Source organism: Taudactylus pleione, unplaced genomic scaffold (assembly GCF_031769625.1).
Source record: "Taudactylus pleione unplaced genomic scaffold, aTauple2 ptg001308l, whole genome shotgun sequence".
Taxonomy (NCBI): Eukaryota; Metazoa; Chordata; class Amphibia; order Anura; family Myobatrachidae; genus Taudactylus; species Taudactylus pleione.
Genome location: NW_028285708.1, coordinates 422501 through 438721, shown reverse-complemented (window position 1 = coordinate 438721; position 16221 = coordinate 422501). Strand labels below are relative to the sequence as shown.

Genomic DNA, 16221 nt, shown 5'->3' with positions numbered 1-16221 from the left:
AGTGACGATCCCGCACTGAGCCCTATGGGAGGGGAGTATATAGTATAAGTGACCATCCCGCACTGAGCCCTATGGGGGGGAGTATATAGTATAAGTGACCGTCCCGCACTCAGTCCTATGGGAGGGGAGTATTTTGTATAAGTGACCGTCCCACACTGAGCCCTATGGGAGGGGAGTATATTGTATAAGTGACCGTCCCACACTGAGCCCTATGGGACGGGAGTATATAGTATAAGTGACCGTCCCACACTGAGCCCTATGGGAGGGGAGTATATTGTGTAAGTGACCGTCCCGCAATGAGCCCTATGGGAGGGGAGTATATAGTATAAGTGACCATCCCGCACTGAGCCCTATGGGGGGGAGTATATAGTATAAGTGACCGTCCCGCACTCAGTCCTATGGGAGGGGAGTATATTGTATAAGTGACCGTCCCACACTGAGCCCTATAGGAGGGGAGTATATAGTATAAGTGACTGTCCCGCACTGAGCACTATGGGAGGGGAGTATATAGTATAAGTGACCGTCCTGCACTGAGCCCTATGGGAGGGGAGTATATACTATAAGTGAATGTCCCGCACTGAGCCCTATGGGTGGGGAGTATATAGTATAAATGACCATCCCGCACTGAGCCCTATGGGGGCCGAGTATATAGTATAAGTGACCGTCCTGCACTGAGCCCTATGGGAGGGGAGTATATAGTATAAGTGACCGTCCTGCACTGAGCCCTATGGGAGGGGAGTATATAGTATAAGTGACCGTCCTGCACTGAGCCCTATGGGGGGGAGTATATAGTATAAGTGAATGTCCCGCACTGAGCCCTATGGGAGGGGAGTATATAGTATAAGTGACCATCCCGCACTGGGCCCTATGGGAGGGGAGTATATAGTATAAGTGAATGTCCCGCACTGAGCCCTATGGGAGGGGAGTATATAGTATAAGTGACCATCCCGCACTGAGCCCTATGGGAGGGGAGTATATAGTATAAGTCACCGTCCTGCACTGAGCCCTATGGGGGGGAGTATATAGTATAAGTGACCGTCCTGCACTGAGCCCTATGGGAGGGGAGTATATAGTATTAGTGACCATCCCGCACCGAGCCCTATGGGAGGGGAGTATATAGTATAAGTGACCGTCCTGCACTGAGCCCTATGGGAGGGGAGTATATAGTATAAGTGACCGTCCTGCACTGAGCCCTATGGGAGGGGAGTATATAGTATTAGTGACCGTCCAGCACTGAGCCCTATGGGAGGGGAGTATATAGTATAAGTGACTATCCTGCACTGAGCCCTATGGGGGGGAGTATATAGTATAAGTGACCATCCTGCACTGAGCCCAATGGGAGGGGAGTATATAGTATAAGTGACCATCCTGCACTGAGCCCTATGGGGGGGAGTATATAGTATAAGTGATCATCCTGCACTGAGCCCTATGGGAGGGGAGTATATAGTATAAGTGACGATCCCGCACTGAGCCCTATGGGAGGGGAGTATATAGTATAAGTGACCGTCCTGCACTGAGCCCTATGGGAGGGGAGTATATAGTATTAGTGACCGTCCTGCACTGAGCCCAATGGGAGGGGAGTATATAGTATTTGTGACCGTCCCGCACTGAGCCCTATGGGAGGGGAGTATATAGTATAAATGACCGTCCCGCACTGAGCCCTATGGGAGGGGAGTATATAGTATAAGTGACTATCCCGCACTGAGCCCTATGGGATAGGAGTATATAGTATAAGTGACCATCCCGCACTAAGCCCTATGGGAGGGGAGTATATAGTTTAAGTGACCATCCCGCACTGAGCCCTATGGGAGGGGAGTATATAGTATAAGTGACCGTCCCGCACTGAGCCCTATGGGGGGGAGTATATAGTATAAGTGACCATCCTGCACTGAGCCCTATGGGAGGGGAGTATATAGTATAAGTGACGATCCCGCACTGAGCCCTATGGGAGGGGAGTATATAGTATAAGTGACCGTCCCGCACTGAGCCCTATGGGAGGGAAGTATATAGTATAAGTGACTATCCCGCACTGAGCCCTATGGGAGGGGAGTATATAGTATAAGTTACCATCCCGCACTGAGCCCTATGGGGGGGAGTATATAGTATAAGTGACCGTCCTGCACTGAGCCCTATGGGGGGGAGTATATAGTATAAGTGACCATCTTGCACTGAGCCCTATGGGAGGGGAGTATATAGTATAAGTGACTATCCCGCACTGAGCCCTATGGGAGGGGAGTATATAGTATAAGTGACCATCCTGCACTGAGCCCTATGGGGGGAGTATATAGTATAAGTGAATGTCCCGCACTGAGCCCTATGGGAGGGGAGTATATAGTATAAGTGACCGTCCTGCACTGAGCCCTATGGGGGGGAGTATATAGTATAAGTGACCATCCTGCACTGAGCCGTATGGGAGGGGAGTATATAGTATAAGTGACTATCCCGCACTGAGCCCTATGGGAGGGGAGTATATAGTATAAGTGACTATCCTGCACTGAGCCCTATGGGGGGGAGTATATAGTATAAGTGACTATCCTGCACTGAGCCCTATGGGAGGGGAGTATATAGTATAAGTGAATGTCCCGCACTGAGCCCTATGGGAGGGGAGTATATAGTATAAGTGACCATCCCGCACTGAGCCCTATGGGAGGGGAGTACATAGTATAAGTGAATGTCCCGCACTGAGCCCTATGGGAGGGGAGTATATAGTATAAGTGACCGTCCCACACTGAGCCCTATGGGAGGGGAGTATATAGTATAAGTGACCATCCCGCACTGAGCCCTATGGGAGGGGAGTATATAGTATAAGTGAATGTCCCGCACTGAGCCCTATGGGAGGGAAGTATATAGTATAAGTGACCGTCCCGCACTGATCCCTATGGGAGGGGAGTATATAGTATAAGTGACTATCCTGCACTGAGCCCTATGGGAGGGGAGTATATAGTATAAGTGACTATCCTGCACTGAGCCCTATGGGAGGGGAGTATATAGTATAAGTGAATGTCCCGCACTGAGCCCTATGGGAGGGAAATATATAGTATAAGTGAATGTCCCGCAATGAGCCCTATGGGAGGGGAGTATATAGTATAAGTGAATGTCCCGCACTGAGCCCTATGGGGGGGAGTATATAGTATTAGTGACCGTCCTGCACTGAGCCCTATGGGAGGGGAGTATATAGTATAAGTGACCGTCCCGCACTGAGCCCTATGGGAGGGGAGTATATAGTATTAGTGACCGTCCTGCACTGAGCCAAATGGGAGGGGAGTATATAGTATAAGTGACTATCCTGCACTGAGCCCTATGGGAGGGGAGTATATAGTATAAGTGACCATCCTGCCTGAGCCCTATGGGAGGGGAATATATAGTATAAGTGACCGTCCTGCACTGAGCCCTATGGGAGGGGAGTATATAGTATAAGTGACCGTCCCACACTGAGCCCTATGGGAGGGGAGTATATAGTATAAGTGACTATCCTGCACTGAGCCCTATGGGGGGGAGTATATAGTATAAGTGACCGTCCTGCACTGAGCCCTATGGGAGGGGAGTATATAGTATAAGTGACTATCCTGCACTGAGCCCTATGGGAGGGGAGTATATAGTATAAGTGACCGTCCTGCACTGAGTCCTATGGGAGGGGAGTATATAGTATAAGTGACCATCCTTCACTGAGCCCTATGGGAGGGGAGTATATAGTATAAGTGACCATCCCGCACTGAGCCCTATGGGAGGGGAGTATATAGTATAAGTGACCGTCCTGCACTGAGCCCTATGGGAGGGGAGTATATAGTATAAGTGACCGTCCTGCACTGAGCCCTATGGGGGGGAGTATATAGTATAAGTGACCATCCTGCACTGAGTCCTATGGGAGGGGAGTATATAGTATAAGTGAATGTCCCGCACTGAGCCCTATGGGAGGGGAGTATATAGTATAAGTGACCGTCCCGCACTGAGCCCTATGGGAGCGGAGTATATAGTATAAGTGAATGTCCCGCACTGAGCCCTATGGGAGGGGAGTATATAGTATAAGTGACCGTCCCGCACTGAGCCCTATGGGAGGGAAGTATATAGTATAAGTGACCGTCCCGCACTGAGCCCTATGGGAGGGGAATATATACTATAATGAGGTGGGTGGTATTGTAGCTGTGACTGCATCTCTTTATGCTAGTAGCACGGGTGATGGCTCTGTACTGAGACCCTCGCTGGCTGTGGTGCTAATCTGCTGCTGTGCGTAAGATGCTCTTTTTTGTCCCCCCAGCGCCCTGTTCCTGTATGGGTCGGTGCGCCGCGCCCAAAACAGGGCTGTGACCTAATCTCCATAGGCCACACCCCCTGTATGACATTATTTCGGGTGAGGACAGTACTCTGTCAGCAGCTGGTCGCCCGCAGCCCTCTCCCTTCACTCAGGGCCGCCAAGAGGGGAGAGCGGGTACAATTCACCTGGGCCCGGGCTTCTACAGGCTTCAACCCGGATCTGGCGCCGCCGCCCCCCCCCCCCCTTCCTTGCTGCAGCATGTGCTGGGATGCTTGTTCGCGGCTCTTAAGCAGCAGCCAAAGCAAACTCCTATGCCTGATTGCGTCCCCCCCTCACTGATCGCGTCCCCCCCTCACTGATTGCGTCCCCCCCTCACTGATCGCGTTCCCCCCCTGACTTTGCGCCTGGCTGAGGGGCTCACAGCGTCTCCTCCCCGGCGAGCGGCGCTGCAAAAGTAGGGTTTTTTTTCAAGGGGGCATGGCCACACCTCCCGCGATCAGGCCATGCCCTCCTCTTTACCGGGGCCCTGCCGGCACTGAATGGACGCCCACGCATGCTTAGCAAAGCCGAGCGACAGCCTCCCAGGTTGGAACAGCAGGAAAGTGCCCGAAAAACGGGACTGTCCCGCTGAAATTGGGACAGTCAGGAGGACTGCACCCTCTTTTGGGTGGCGCCCCTGTTTGACTGAACGGCCCTGCAAACACCGTACCAGCCCTATGGATTTGCAGAATGTCTGTCTGAACATGGCGGCTGGTGCCCGCGTCTGGCTAGCCACCCGCCTGTCACCACCCAGCAACGCACACTGAAATTGCCTCTCTCTCTATCCAAAACTCGTAACCATCAGGTTGCATCAGGGAATTTTCCGCCAGCACCTCTGAGAGATGACCCTTTTATATCACTGTATATAGCCCTAAACCTGCTGCGGGCAGCCCACGGGTATGACATCCGATTCCCACCGGTCAGGCCACGTCATACAGATGTCCCTTATGCTGATGGGATATCTGCCAATATACACATTATAATTATTATTATTACTAAGCCCTGTAGAGAGAGGTCTCAGCGTAAGGAGGGCAGGTGGGGGGCTCAGTCCCCATTACAGCATCTTTCTTTGTTTTGTGATAGCATTTTGTGCTGAGGGAATCAAGTTTCTAAATGAGTTGGAGGAGACGGGTAATTATTAACTTTTAGGCTATAAAAAGTGCTGTTGTCTCCTGGCTGGTATCTGCCCTGTACAAGTTGTGTCATTCCAGGCTTTGTCCTCACTGCTCCGGATGACAATGCTGAGAGTCAGGACAAGTGCGCACACGTCTTCCCGATGGGGCCTCTTTCTGCTGCTGGGAGTGGCGCTGATGCATCCTGCTGGGGCATTTTGGCTCCTGGACGTCCTGTTTCCTCCGAGTATCACCCCCAAGGTCGCCTTGAGCAACAGCAGTTCTCCTGTGGTGTTGGGTAAGCGATTAGTGACTAAGTGATGGTATGTATAATATATGTAAGTATGTATATGTATACAGTATGTATGTATATATACATGTGTGTGTGTATTAGGGATGGACATTGGAAACCTGGCATCAATTGCTTGCTGGGCTTCCACCATCAACTCATATGATGTGATGGCTACTAGCAATCGCATGAAAATCAATTAAAGGTGCAGCCATCGATGTTTAGATTTTTATTCTTTGTATAGGCGGAGGTGAGTGTACATCAGTACATCTCCTGGCGGCTGCAACAATTTTTATCTTCATGTTCTGTGTATATTTTATCTTCATGTTAGTTCTGTGTACATTTTATCTTCATATTAGTCCTGTGTACATTTTATCTTCATGTTAGTTCTGTGTCAACTTTATCTTCATGTAAGTTCTGTGTACACTTTATCTTCATGTTAGTTCTGTGTACATTTTATCTTCATGTTCTGTATACATTTTATCTTCATGTTAGTTCTGTGTCAACTTTATCTTCATGTAAGTTCTGTGTACACTTTATCTTCATGTAAGTTCTGTGTACACTTTATCTTCATGTTAGTTCTGTGTACACTTTATCTTCATGTTAGTTCTGTGTACATTTTATCTTCATATTAGTCCTGTGTACATTTTATCTTCATGTTAGTTCTGTGTACACTTTATCTTCGTGTTAGTCCTGTGTACACTTTATCTTCGTGTTAGTCCTGTGTACACTTTATCTTCATGTTAGTTCTGTGTACATTTTATCTTCACGTTAGTTCTGTGTACACTTTATCTTCACGTTAGTTCTGTGTACACTTTATCTTCACGTTAGTTCTGTGTACACTTTATCTTCACGTTAGTTCTGTGTACATTTTATCTTCATGTTAGTTCTGTGTACATTTTATCTTCACGTTAGTTCTGTGTACACTTTATCTTCATGTTAGTTCTGTGTACATTTTATCTTCACGTTAGTTCTGTGTACACTTTATCTTCACATTAGTTCTGTGTACACTTTATCTTCACGTTAGTTCTGTGTACATTTTATCTTCATGTTAGTCCTGTGTAAATTTTATCTTCATGTTAGTTCTGTGTACACTTTATCTTCATGTTAGTTCTGTGTACATTTTATCTTCATGTTACTTCTGTGTACATTTAATCTTCATGTAAGTTTTGCGTACATTTTATCTTCACGTTAGTTCTGTGTACACTTTATCTTCATGTTAGTTCTGTGTACACTTTATCTTCATGTTAGTTCTGTGTACATTTTATCTTCATGTTAGTTCTGTGTACACTTTATCTTCATGTTAGTTCTGTGTACACTTTATCTTCATGTTAGTTCTGTGTACATTTTATCTTCATGTTAGTTCTGTGTACACTTTATCTTCATGTTAGTTCTGTGTACACTTTATCTTCATGTTAGTTCTGTGTACATTTTATCTTCATGTTAGTTCTGTGTACATTTTATCTTCATGTTAGTCCTGTGTAAATTTTATCTTCATGTTAGTTCTGTGTACACTTTATCTTCACGTTAGTTCTGTGTACATTTTATCTTCATGTTAGTCCTGTGTAAATTTTATCTTCATGTTAGTTCTGTGTACACTTTATCTTCATGTTAGTTCTGTGTACATTTTATCTTCATGTTACTTCTGTGTACATTTTATCTTCATGTTAGTTCTGTGTACATTTTATCTTCACGTTAGTTCTGTGTACACTTTATCTTCATGTTAGTTCTGTGTACACTTTATCTTCATGTTAGTTCTGTGTACACTTTATTTTCATGTAAGTTCTGTGTACACTTTATTTTCATGTAAGTTCTGTGTACACTTTATTTTCATGTAAGTTCTGTGTACACTTTATCTTCATGTTAGTTCTGTGTACACTTTATCTTCATGTAAGTTCTGTGTACACTTTATCTTCATGTAAGTTCTGTGTACACTTTATCTTCATGTAAGTTCTGTGTACACTTTATCTTCATGTTAGTTCTGTGTACACTTTATTTTCATGTAAGTTCTGTGTACACTTTATTTTCATGTAAGTTCTGTGTACACTTTATTTTCATGTAAGTTCTGTGTACACTTTATTTTCATGTAAGTTCTGTGTACACTTTATTTTCATGTAAGTTCTGTGTACACTTTATTTTCATGTAAGTTCTGTGTACACTTTATTTTCATGTAAGTTCTGTGTACACTTTATTTTCATGTAAGTTCTGTGTACACTTTATTTTCATGTAAGTTCTGTGTACACTTTATCTTCATGTAAGTTCTGTGTACACTTTATCTTCATGTAAGTTCTGTGTACATTTTATTTTCATGTAAGTTCTGGTCACAGGCAGTAGTGACAGGGAGAGGGCAGAGGCAGTGGGTGATAGGGAGAGGGTGACAGGCAGTAGTGACAGGGAGAAGCAGTGGGTGACAGGGAAAGGGGACAGGCAGAGGGTGACAGGGAGAGGGTGACAGACAGTAGTGACAGGGAGAGGGGAGAGGCAGTGGGTGACAGGGAGAGATGACAGGCATTTGTGATGGAGAGGTAACAGGCAGTGGGTGACAGGGAGAGGTAGTGGTTGATAGGGAGTGGGTGATAGGGAGAGGCAGTGGGTGATAGGGAGAGGGGAGAGGCAGTGGGTGATAGGGATAGGAGAGAGGCAGTGGGTGATAGGGAGAAGGGAGAGGCAGTGGGTGATAGGGAGAGGGTGATAGGGAGAGGCAGTGGGTGATAGGAAGAGGGGAGAGGCAGTGGGTGATAGGGAGAGGTAACAGGCAGTGGGTGACAGGGAGAGGGGAGAGGCAGTGGGTGATAGGGAGAGGTGACAGGCAGTGGGTGACAGGGAGAGGCAGTGGGTGACAGGGAGAGGGGAGAGGCAGTGGGTGACGGAGAGGTAACAGGCAGTGGGTGACATGGAGAGGGGAAAGGCAGTGGGTGACGGAGAGGTGACAGGCAGTGGGTGATAGGGAGAGATGACAGGCAGTGGGTTACAGGGAGAGATGACAGGCAGAGGGTGACAGGGAGAGGGTGATAGGGAGAGGCAGTGGGTGACAGGGAGAGGGGAGAGGCAGTGGGTGACGGAGAGGTAACAGGCAGTGGGTGACATGGAGAGGGGAAAGGCAGTGGGTGACGGAGAGGTGACAGGCAGTGGGTGATAGGGAGAGGTAACAGACAGTGGGTGATAGGGAGAGGTAACAGACAGTGGGTGATAGGGAGAGGTGACAGGCAGTGGGTGACAGGGAGAAGGGAGAGGCGGTGGGTGACAGGGAGAGATGACAGGCATTTGTGACGGAGAGGTAACAGGCAGTGGGTGACAGGGAGAGGCAGTGGTTGATAGGGAGAGGGTGATAGGGAGAGGCAGTGGGTGATAGGGAGAGATGACAGGCAGAGGGTGACAGGGAGAGGGTGATAGGGAGAGGCAGTGGGTGACAGGGAGAGGTAGTGGTTGATAGGGAGTGGGTGATAGGGAGAGGCAGTGGGTGATAGGGAGAGGGGAGAGGCAGTGGGTGATAGGGATAGGAGAGAGGCAGTGGGTGATAGGGAGAAGGGAGAGGCAGTGGGTGATAGGGAGAGGGTGATAGGGAGAGGCAGTGGGTGATAGGAAGAGGGGAGAGGCAGTGGGTGACAGGGAGAGGGGAGAGGCAGTGGGTGACAGGGAGAGGGGAGAGGCAGTGGGTGACGGAGAGGTAACAGGCAGTGGGTGACATGGAGAGGGGAGAGGCAGTGGGTGATAGGGAGAGGTAACAGACAGTGGGTGATAGGGAGAGATGACAGGCAGTGGGTTACAGGGAGAGATGACAGGCAGAGGGTGACAGGGAGAGGGTGATAGGGAGAGGCAGTGGGTGATAGGGAGAGGTAACAGGCAGTGGGTGACAGGGAGAGGGGAGAGGCAGTGGGTGACGGAGAGGTAACAGGCAGTGGGTGACATGGAGAGGGGAAAGGCAGTGGGTGACGGAGAGGTGACAGGCAGTGGGTGATAGGGAGTGGTAACAGACAGTGGGTGATAGGGAGAGGTGACAGGCAGTGGGTGACAGGGAGAAGGGAGAGGCGGTGGGTGACAGGGAGAGATGACAGGCATTTGTGACGGAGAGGTAACAGGCAGTGGGTGACAGGGAGAGGGTGATTGGGACAGGCAGTGGGTGATAGGGAGAGGGGAGAGGCAGTGGGTGATAGGGAGAGGTAACAGGCAGTGGTTGACAGGGAGAGGGGAGAGGCAGTGGGTGACGGAGAGGTGACAGGCAGTGGGTGATAGGGAGAGGTAACAGACAGTGGGTGATAGGGAGAGGTGACAGGCAGTGGGTGATAGGGAGAGGTAACAGACAGTGGGTGATAGGGAGAGGGGAGAAGCAGTGGGTGATAGGGAGAGATGACAGGCAGTGGGTGATAGGGAGAGGTAACAGACAGTGGGTGATAGGGAGAGGTGACAGGCAGTGGGTGATAGGGAGAGGTAACAGACAGTGGGTGATAGGGAGAGGGGAGAAGCAGTGGGTTACAGGGAGAGATGACAGGCAGAGGGTGACAGGGAGAGGGTGATAGGGAGAGGCAGTGGGTGATAGGAAGAGGGGAGAGGCAGTGGGTGATAGGGAGAGGTAACAGGCAGTGGGTGACAGGGAGAGGTGACAGGCAGTGGGTGACAGGGAGAAGGGAGAGGCGGTGGGTGACAGGGAGAGATGACAGGCATTTGTGACGGAGAGGTAACAGGCAGTGGGTGACAGGGAGAGGGTGATTGGGACAGGCAGTGGGTGATAGGGAGAGGGGAGAGGCAGTGGGTGATAGGGAGAGGTAACAGGCAGTGGTTGACAGGGAGAGGGGAGAGGCAGTGGGTGACGGAGAGGTGACAGGCAGTGGGTGATAGGGAGAGGTAACAGACAGTGGGTGATAGGGAGAGGGGAGAAGCAGTGGGTGATAGGGAGAGATGACAGGCAGTGGGTGATAGGGAGTGGTAACAGACAGTGGGTGATAGGGAGAGGTGACAGGCAGTGGGTGACAGGGAGAAGGGAGAGGCGGTGGGTGACAGGGAGAGATGACAGGCATTTGTGACGGAGAGGTAACAGGCAGTGGGTGACAGGGAGAGGCAGTGGTTGATAGGGAGAGGGTGATAGGGAGAGGCAGTGGGTGATAGGGAGAGGGGAGAGGCAGTGGGTGATAGGGAGAGGTGACAGGCCGTGGGTGATAGGGATAGGAGAGAGGCAGTTGGTGATAGGGAGAGGGGGAGGCAGTGGGTGACAGGGAGAGGGTGATAGGGAGAGGCAGTGGGTGATAGGAAGAGGGGAGAGGCAGTGGGTGATAGGGAGAGGTAACAGGCAGTGGGTGACAGGGAGAGGGGAGACGCAGTGGGTGATAGGGAGAGGGGAGAGGCAGTGGGTGACGGAGAGGTAACAGGCAGTGGGTGACATGGAGAGGGGAGAGGCAGTGGGTGATAGGGAGAGGTAACAGACAGTGGGTGATAGGGAGAGATGACAGGCAGTGGGTTACAGGGAGAGATGACAGGCAGAGGGTGACAGGGAGAGGGTGATAGGGAGAGGCAGTGGGTGATAGGGAGAGGTAACAGGCAGTGGGTGACAGGGAGAGGGGAGAGGCAGTGGGTGACGGAGAGGTAACAGGCAGTGGGTGACATGGAGAGGGGAGAGGCAGTGGGTGACGGAGAGGTGACAGGCAGAGGGTGACAGGGAGAGGGTGATAGGGAGAGGCAGTGGGTGACAGGGAGAAGGGAGAGGCGGTGGGTGATAGGGAGAGGGTGATAGGGAGAGGCAGTGGGTGATAGGAAGAGGGGAGAGGCAGTGGGTGATAGGGAGAGGTAACAGGCAGTGGGTGACAGGGAGAGGGGAGAGGCAGTGGGTGACAGGGAGAGGTAACAGGCAGTGGGTGACAGGGAGAAGGGAGAGGCGGTGGGTGATAGGGAGAGGGTGATAGGGAGAGGCAGTGGGTGACAGGGAGAGGGGAGAGGCAGTGGGTGATAGGGAGAGGTAACAGGCAGTGGGTGACAGGGAGAGGGGAGAGGCAGTGGGTGACGGAGAGGTAACAGGCAGTGGGTAACATGGAGAGGGGAGAGGCAGTGGGTGACGGAGAGGTGACAGGTAGTGGGTGATAGGGAGAGGTAACAGACAGTGGGTGATAGGGAGAGGGGAGAGGCAGTGGGTGACGGAGAGATGACGGTCAGTGGGTGATAGGGAGAGGGGAGAGGCAGTGGGTGATAGGGAGAGGGGAGAGGCAGTGGGTGACAGGGAGAGGGGAGAGGCAGTGGGTGACGGAGAGGTAACAGGCAGTGGGTGACAGGGAGAGGGGAGAGGCAGTGGGTGACAGGGATAGGGGAGAGGCAGTGGGTGACAGGGAGAGGGGAGAGGCAGTGGGTGACAGGGAGAGGTAACAGGCAGTGGGTGACAGGGAGAGGGGAGAGGCAGTGGGTGATAGGGAGAGGGGAGAGGCAGTGGGTGATAGGGAGAGGGGAGAGGCAGTGGGTGACAGGGAGAGGTAACAGGCAGTGGGTGACATGGAGAGGGGAGAGGCAGTGGGTGACATGGAGAGGGGAGAGGCAGTGGGTGACAGGGAGAGGTAACAGGCAGTGGGTGACAGGGAGAGGGGAGAGGCAGAGGGTGATAGGGAGAGGGGAGTGGCAGTGGGTGACGGAGAGGTAACAGGCAGTGGGTGACAGGGAGAGGGGAGAGGCAGTGGGTGACATGGAGAGGGGAGAGGCAGTGGGTGACAGGGAGAGGGGAGAGGCAGTGGGTGACAGGGAGAGGGAAGAGGCAGTGGGTGACGGAGAGGGGAGAGGCAGTGGGTGATAGGGAGAGGAGAGAGGCAGTGGGTGATAGGGAGAGGAGAGAGGCAGTGGGTGACAAGTAAAGGGTAATAGGGAGCGAGTGACAGGGAGAGGGAGGGGCAGTGGGTGACGGAGAGGTAAGAGGCAGTGGGTGATAGGGATTGGGAAGAGGCAGTGGGTGACAGGGAGGGGCAGTGGGTGACATGGACAGGGTGATAGGAAGAGGTGACAGGCAGTGGGTGATAGGGAGAGGGTGACAGGCAGTGGGTGATAGGGAGAGGGTGACAGGCAGTGGGTGACAGGGAGAGGGGAGAGGAAGAGGTGACAGGGAGATGCAGTGGGTTCCCAACACATTATACCACACTGTAGTGCCCCACACATTATGCTACCTATAGTACCCACACATTATGCCACCTATAGACCCCAATCATTATGCCACCTATAGATCCTACACATTATGCCACCTATAGACCCCAATCATTACGCCACCTATAGTACCCACACATTATGCCACCTATAGATCCCAATCATTATGCCACCTATAGTTCCCACACATTATGCCACCTATAGACCCCAATCATTATGCCACCTATAGTCCCCACACATTATGCCACCTATAGACCCCAATCATTATGCTATCTGTAGTGCCCACACATTATGCCACCTATAGTACCCAAACATTATGCCACCTGTAGTGCCTACACATTATGCCACCTATAGTGCCTACACATTATGCCACCTATAGTTCCCTCACATTATGCCACCTATAGTTTCCACACATTATGCCACCTATAGTCCTCACACATTATGCCACCTATAGTCCTCACACATTATGCCACCTATAGTGCCCACACATTATGCCACATATAGTCCTCACACATTATGCCACCTATAGTCCTCACACATTATGCCACCTATAGTGCCCACACATTATGCCACCTGTAGTCCTCACACATTATGCCACCTGTAGTCCTCACACATTATGCCACCTATAATCCTCACACATTATGCCACCTATAGTGCCCACACATTATGCCAGCTGTAGTCCTCACACATTATGCCACCTGTAGTCCTCACACATTATGCCACCTATAGTGCCCACACATTATGCCACCTATAGTACCCACACATTATGCCACCTGTAGTCCTCACACATTATGCCACCTGTAGTGCCCACACAGTGTACTCACCAGCAGCAGCCTCCTCATGCAGCCGGCAGAGCAGCAGTCCCAGCCTCACACTGAGTCAGCATGTGATGGGATCCTCCAATGAGAGCTCAGCACGTGCTCCTCTGACCCCACTGCAGAGATTAGCGTAGGGTTGGCTGTATTTCCCCTTCGCGCTAGGGACCTGGAAGTGCCGTGAGTGAGGGCGGAAGTGCAGTTCCTGCCCATGACAGCCAGCTAAAGAAGAACTTTGTCACCACTTACACAAGTTTGTTGTCCCCTCGCGGGCTCGCTGCGCTCGCTACATGGTTATATTCCCCCTCTATGCCCACTTGGATGGTAGGGAATGACGCTGGACACTGGCTGATGATGTCAGAGTCCTCTCGGTGAAGGGGATTTAGACATTACCACTACTGTAGTGCACTGCAGTGCTGAGCCTGACTGCACCCTACCATACAGATCATGTCTAATGCTGGGCATACACGGCAAGATAAAATGTCTGTCAGACAGGGAAACACACAGGGAACACAGGAAATGTCTGTCTGTCGGCCGCGCTGGGCATACACTGCCCGATGCGGCCGACAGTTACCGGGTAAATATCGCATCGAACGGGCATGCTGGACAATCCTGCATGCCCGACCGAGCAATATTTAACCCTCGGTCACCCCCCCACACGCTACAATTATCGCGGCGATCCGCCGATATCGGGCGGATCGTCCCGATAATTGCAGCGTGTATGGCCAGCATAAGAAGCCTAAATGGGACATGTGAACCTGTAAGGTTTTTAGGTCTATGGTATATAGATAGATAGATAGATATGAGATAGGTAGATAGATAGATAGATAGATAGATAGATAGATAGATAGATAGATAGATAGATAGATAGATATGAGATAGGTAGATAGATATGAGATAGATAGATAGATATAGATAGATATGAGATAGGTAGATAGATAGATATGAGATAGGTAGAGAGATAGATATGAGATAGAGATTAGATAGATAGATATGAGATAGGTAGATAGATAGATATGAGATAGGTAGAGAGATAGATATGAGATAGATAGATAGATAGATAGATATAGATAGATAGATATGAGATAGGTAGATAGATATGAGATAGGTAGAGAGATAGATATGAGATAGATAGATAGATATGAGATAGGTAGAGAGATAGATAGATATGAGATAGATAGGTATGAGATAGATAGATAGATAGATAGATATGAGATAGGTAGATAGATATGAGATAGATAGATATGAGATAGGTAGATAGATATGAGATAGATAGATAGATAGATATTAGATAGATAGATACTGTAGATAGATATGAGTTAGGTAGATAGATATGAGATAGATAGATAGATATGAGATAGGTAGATAGATAGATATGAGATAGATAGATTGATATGAGATATATAGATATGAGATAGGTAGATAGATATGAGATAGATAGATAGATATGAGTTAGATAGAGAGATATGAGATAGATAGATATGATATAGATAGATAGATTAGATAGATATGAGATAGATAGATATGAGATAGATAGATATTAGATAGATAGATATGAGATAGATAGATAGATAGATAGATAGAAGATAGGTAGATAGATAGATATGAGTTAGATAGAGAGATATTAGATAGATAGATAGATATGATATAGATAGATAGATAGATTAGATAGATATGAGATAGGTAGATAGATAGATATGAGATAGATAGATAGATAGAAGATAGGTAGATAGATAGATATGAGTTAGATAGAGAGATATGAGATAGATAGATAGATAGGTACATAATAGATAGATAGATAGATAGATAGATAGATATGAGATACTGTAGATAGATATGAGATAGATAGGTAGATATTAGATAGATATGAGATAGGTAGATAGATAGATATGAGATAGATAGATAGATAGATAGATATAAGATAGATATGAGATACTGTAGATAGATAGATATGAGATAGATAGATATGAGATAGATAGATATTAGATAGATAGATATGAGATAGATAGATAGATAGATAGATAGAAGATAGGTAGATAGATAGATATGAGTTAGATAGAGAGATATTAGATAGATAGATAGATATGATATAGATAGATAGATAGATTAGATAGATATGAGATAGGTAGATAGATAGATATGAGATAGATAGATAGATAGAAGATAGGTAGATAGATAGATATGAGTTAGATAGAGAGATATGAGATAGATAGATAGATAGGTACATAATAGATAGATAGATAGATAGATAGATATGAGATACTGTAGATAGATATGAGATAGATAGGTAGATATTAGATAGATATGAGATAGGTAGATAGATAGATATGAGATAGATAGATAGATAGATAGATATAAGATAGATATGAGATACTGTAGATAGATAGATATGAGATAGATAGATAGATATGAGATAGATAGATAGATAGATAGATAGATATGAGATAGATAGATAGATAGATATGAGATACTGTAGATAGATAGATATGAGATAGATATGAGATACTGTAGATAGATAGGTAGGTAGATATGAGATAGATATATATGAGATAGATATATAGATATGAGATAGATAGATATATATTTATAGAGATATATATAGCTATA

General features: G+C 48.3%; 1 protein-coding gene across 1 annotated transcript in view; it reads left to right on the top strand.

Annotated features, from left to right (window-relative positions):
* Positions 1 to 5496: 5496 nt before the first annotated feature.
* Positions 5497 to 16221, top strand: part of LCAT (lecithin-cholesterol acyltransferase) — a 229955-nt gene continuing 219230 nt past the window's right edge. The window contains exon 1 of the mRNA XM_088462995.1: positions 5497 to 5701. Coding sequence (XP_088319121.1) covers positions 5524 to 5701 — 178 coding nt within the window. The 5' untranslated portion in view covers positions 5497 to 5523. The remainder of the gene's footprint in view (positions 5702 to 16221) is intronic.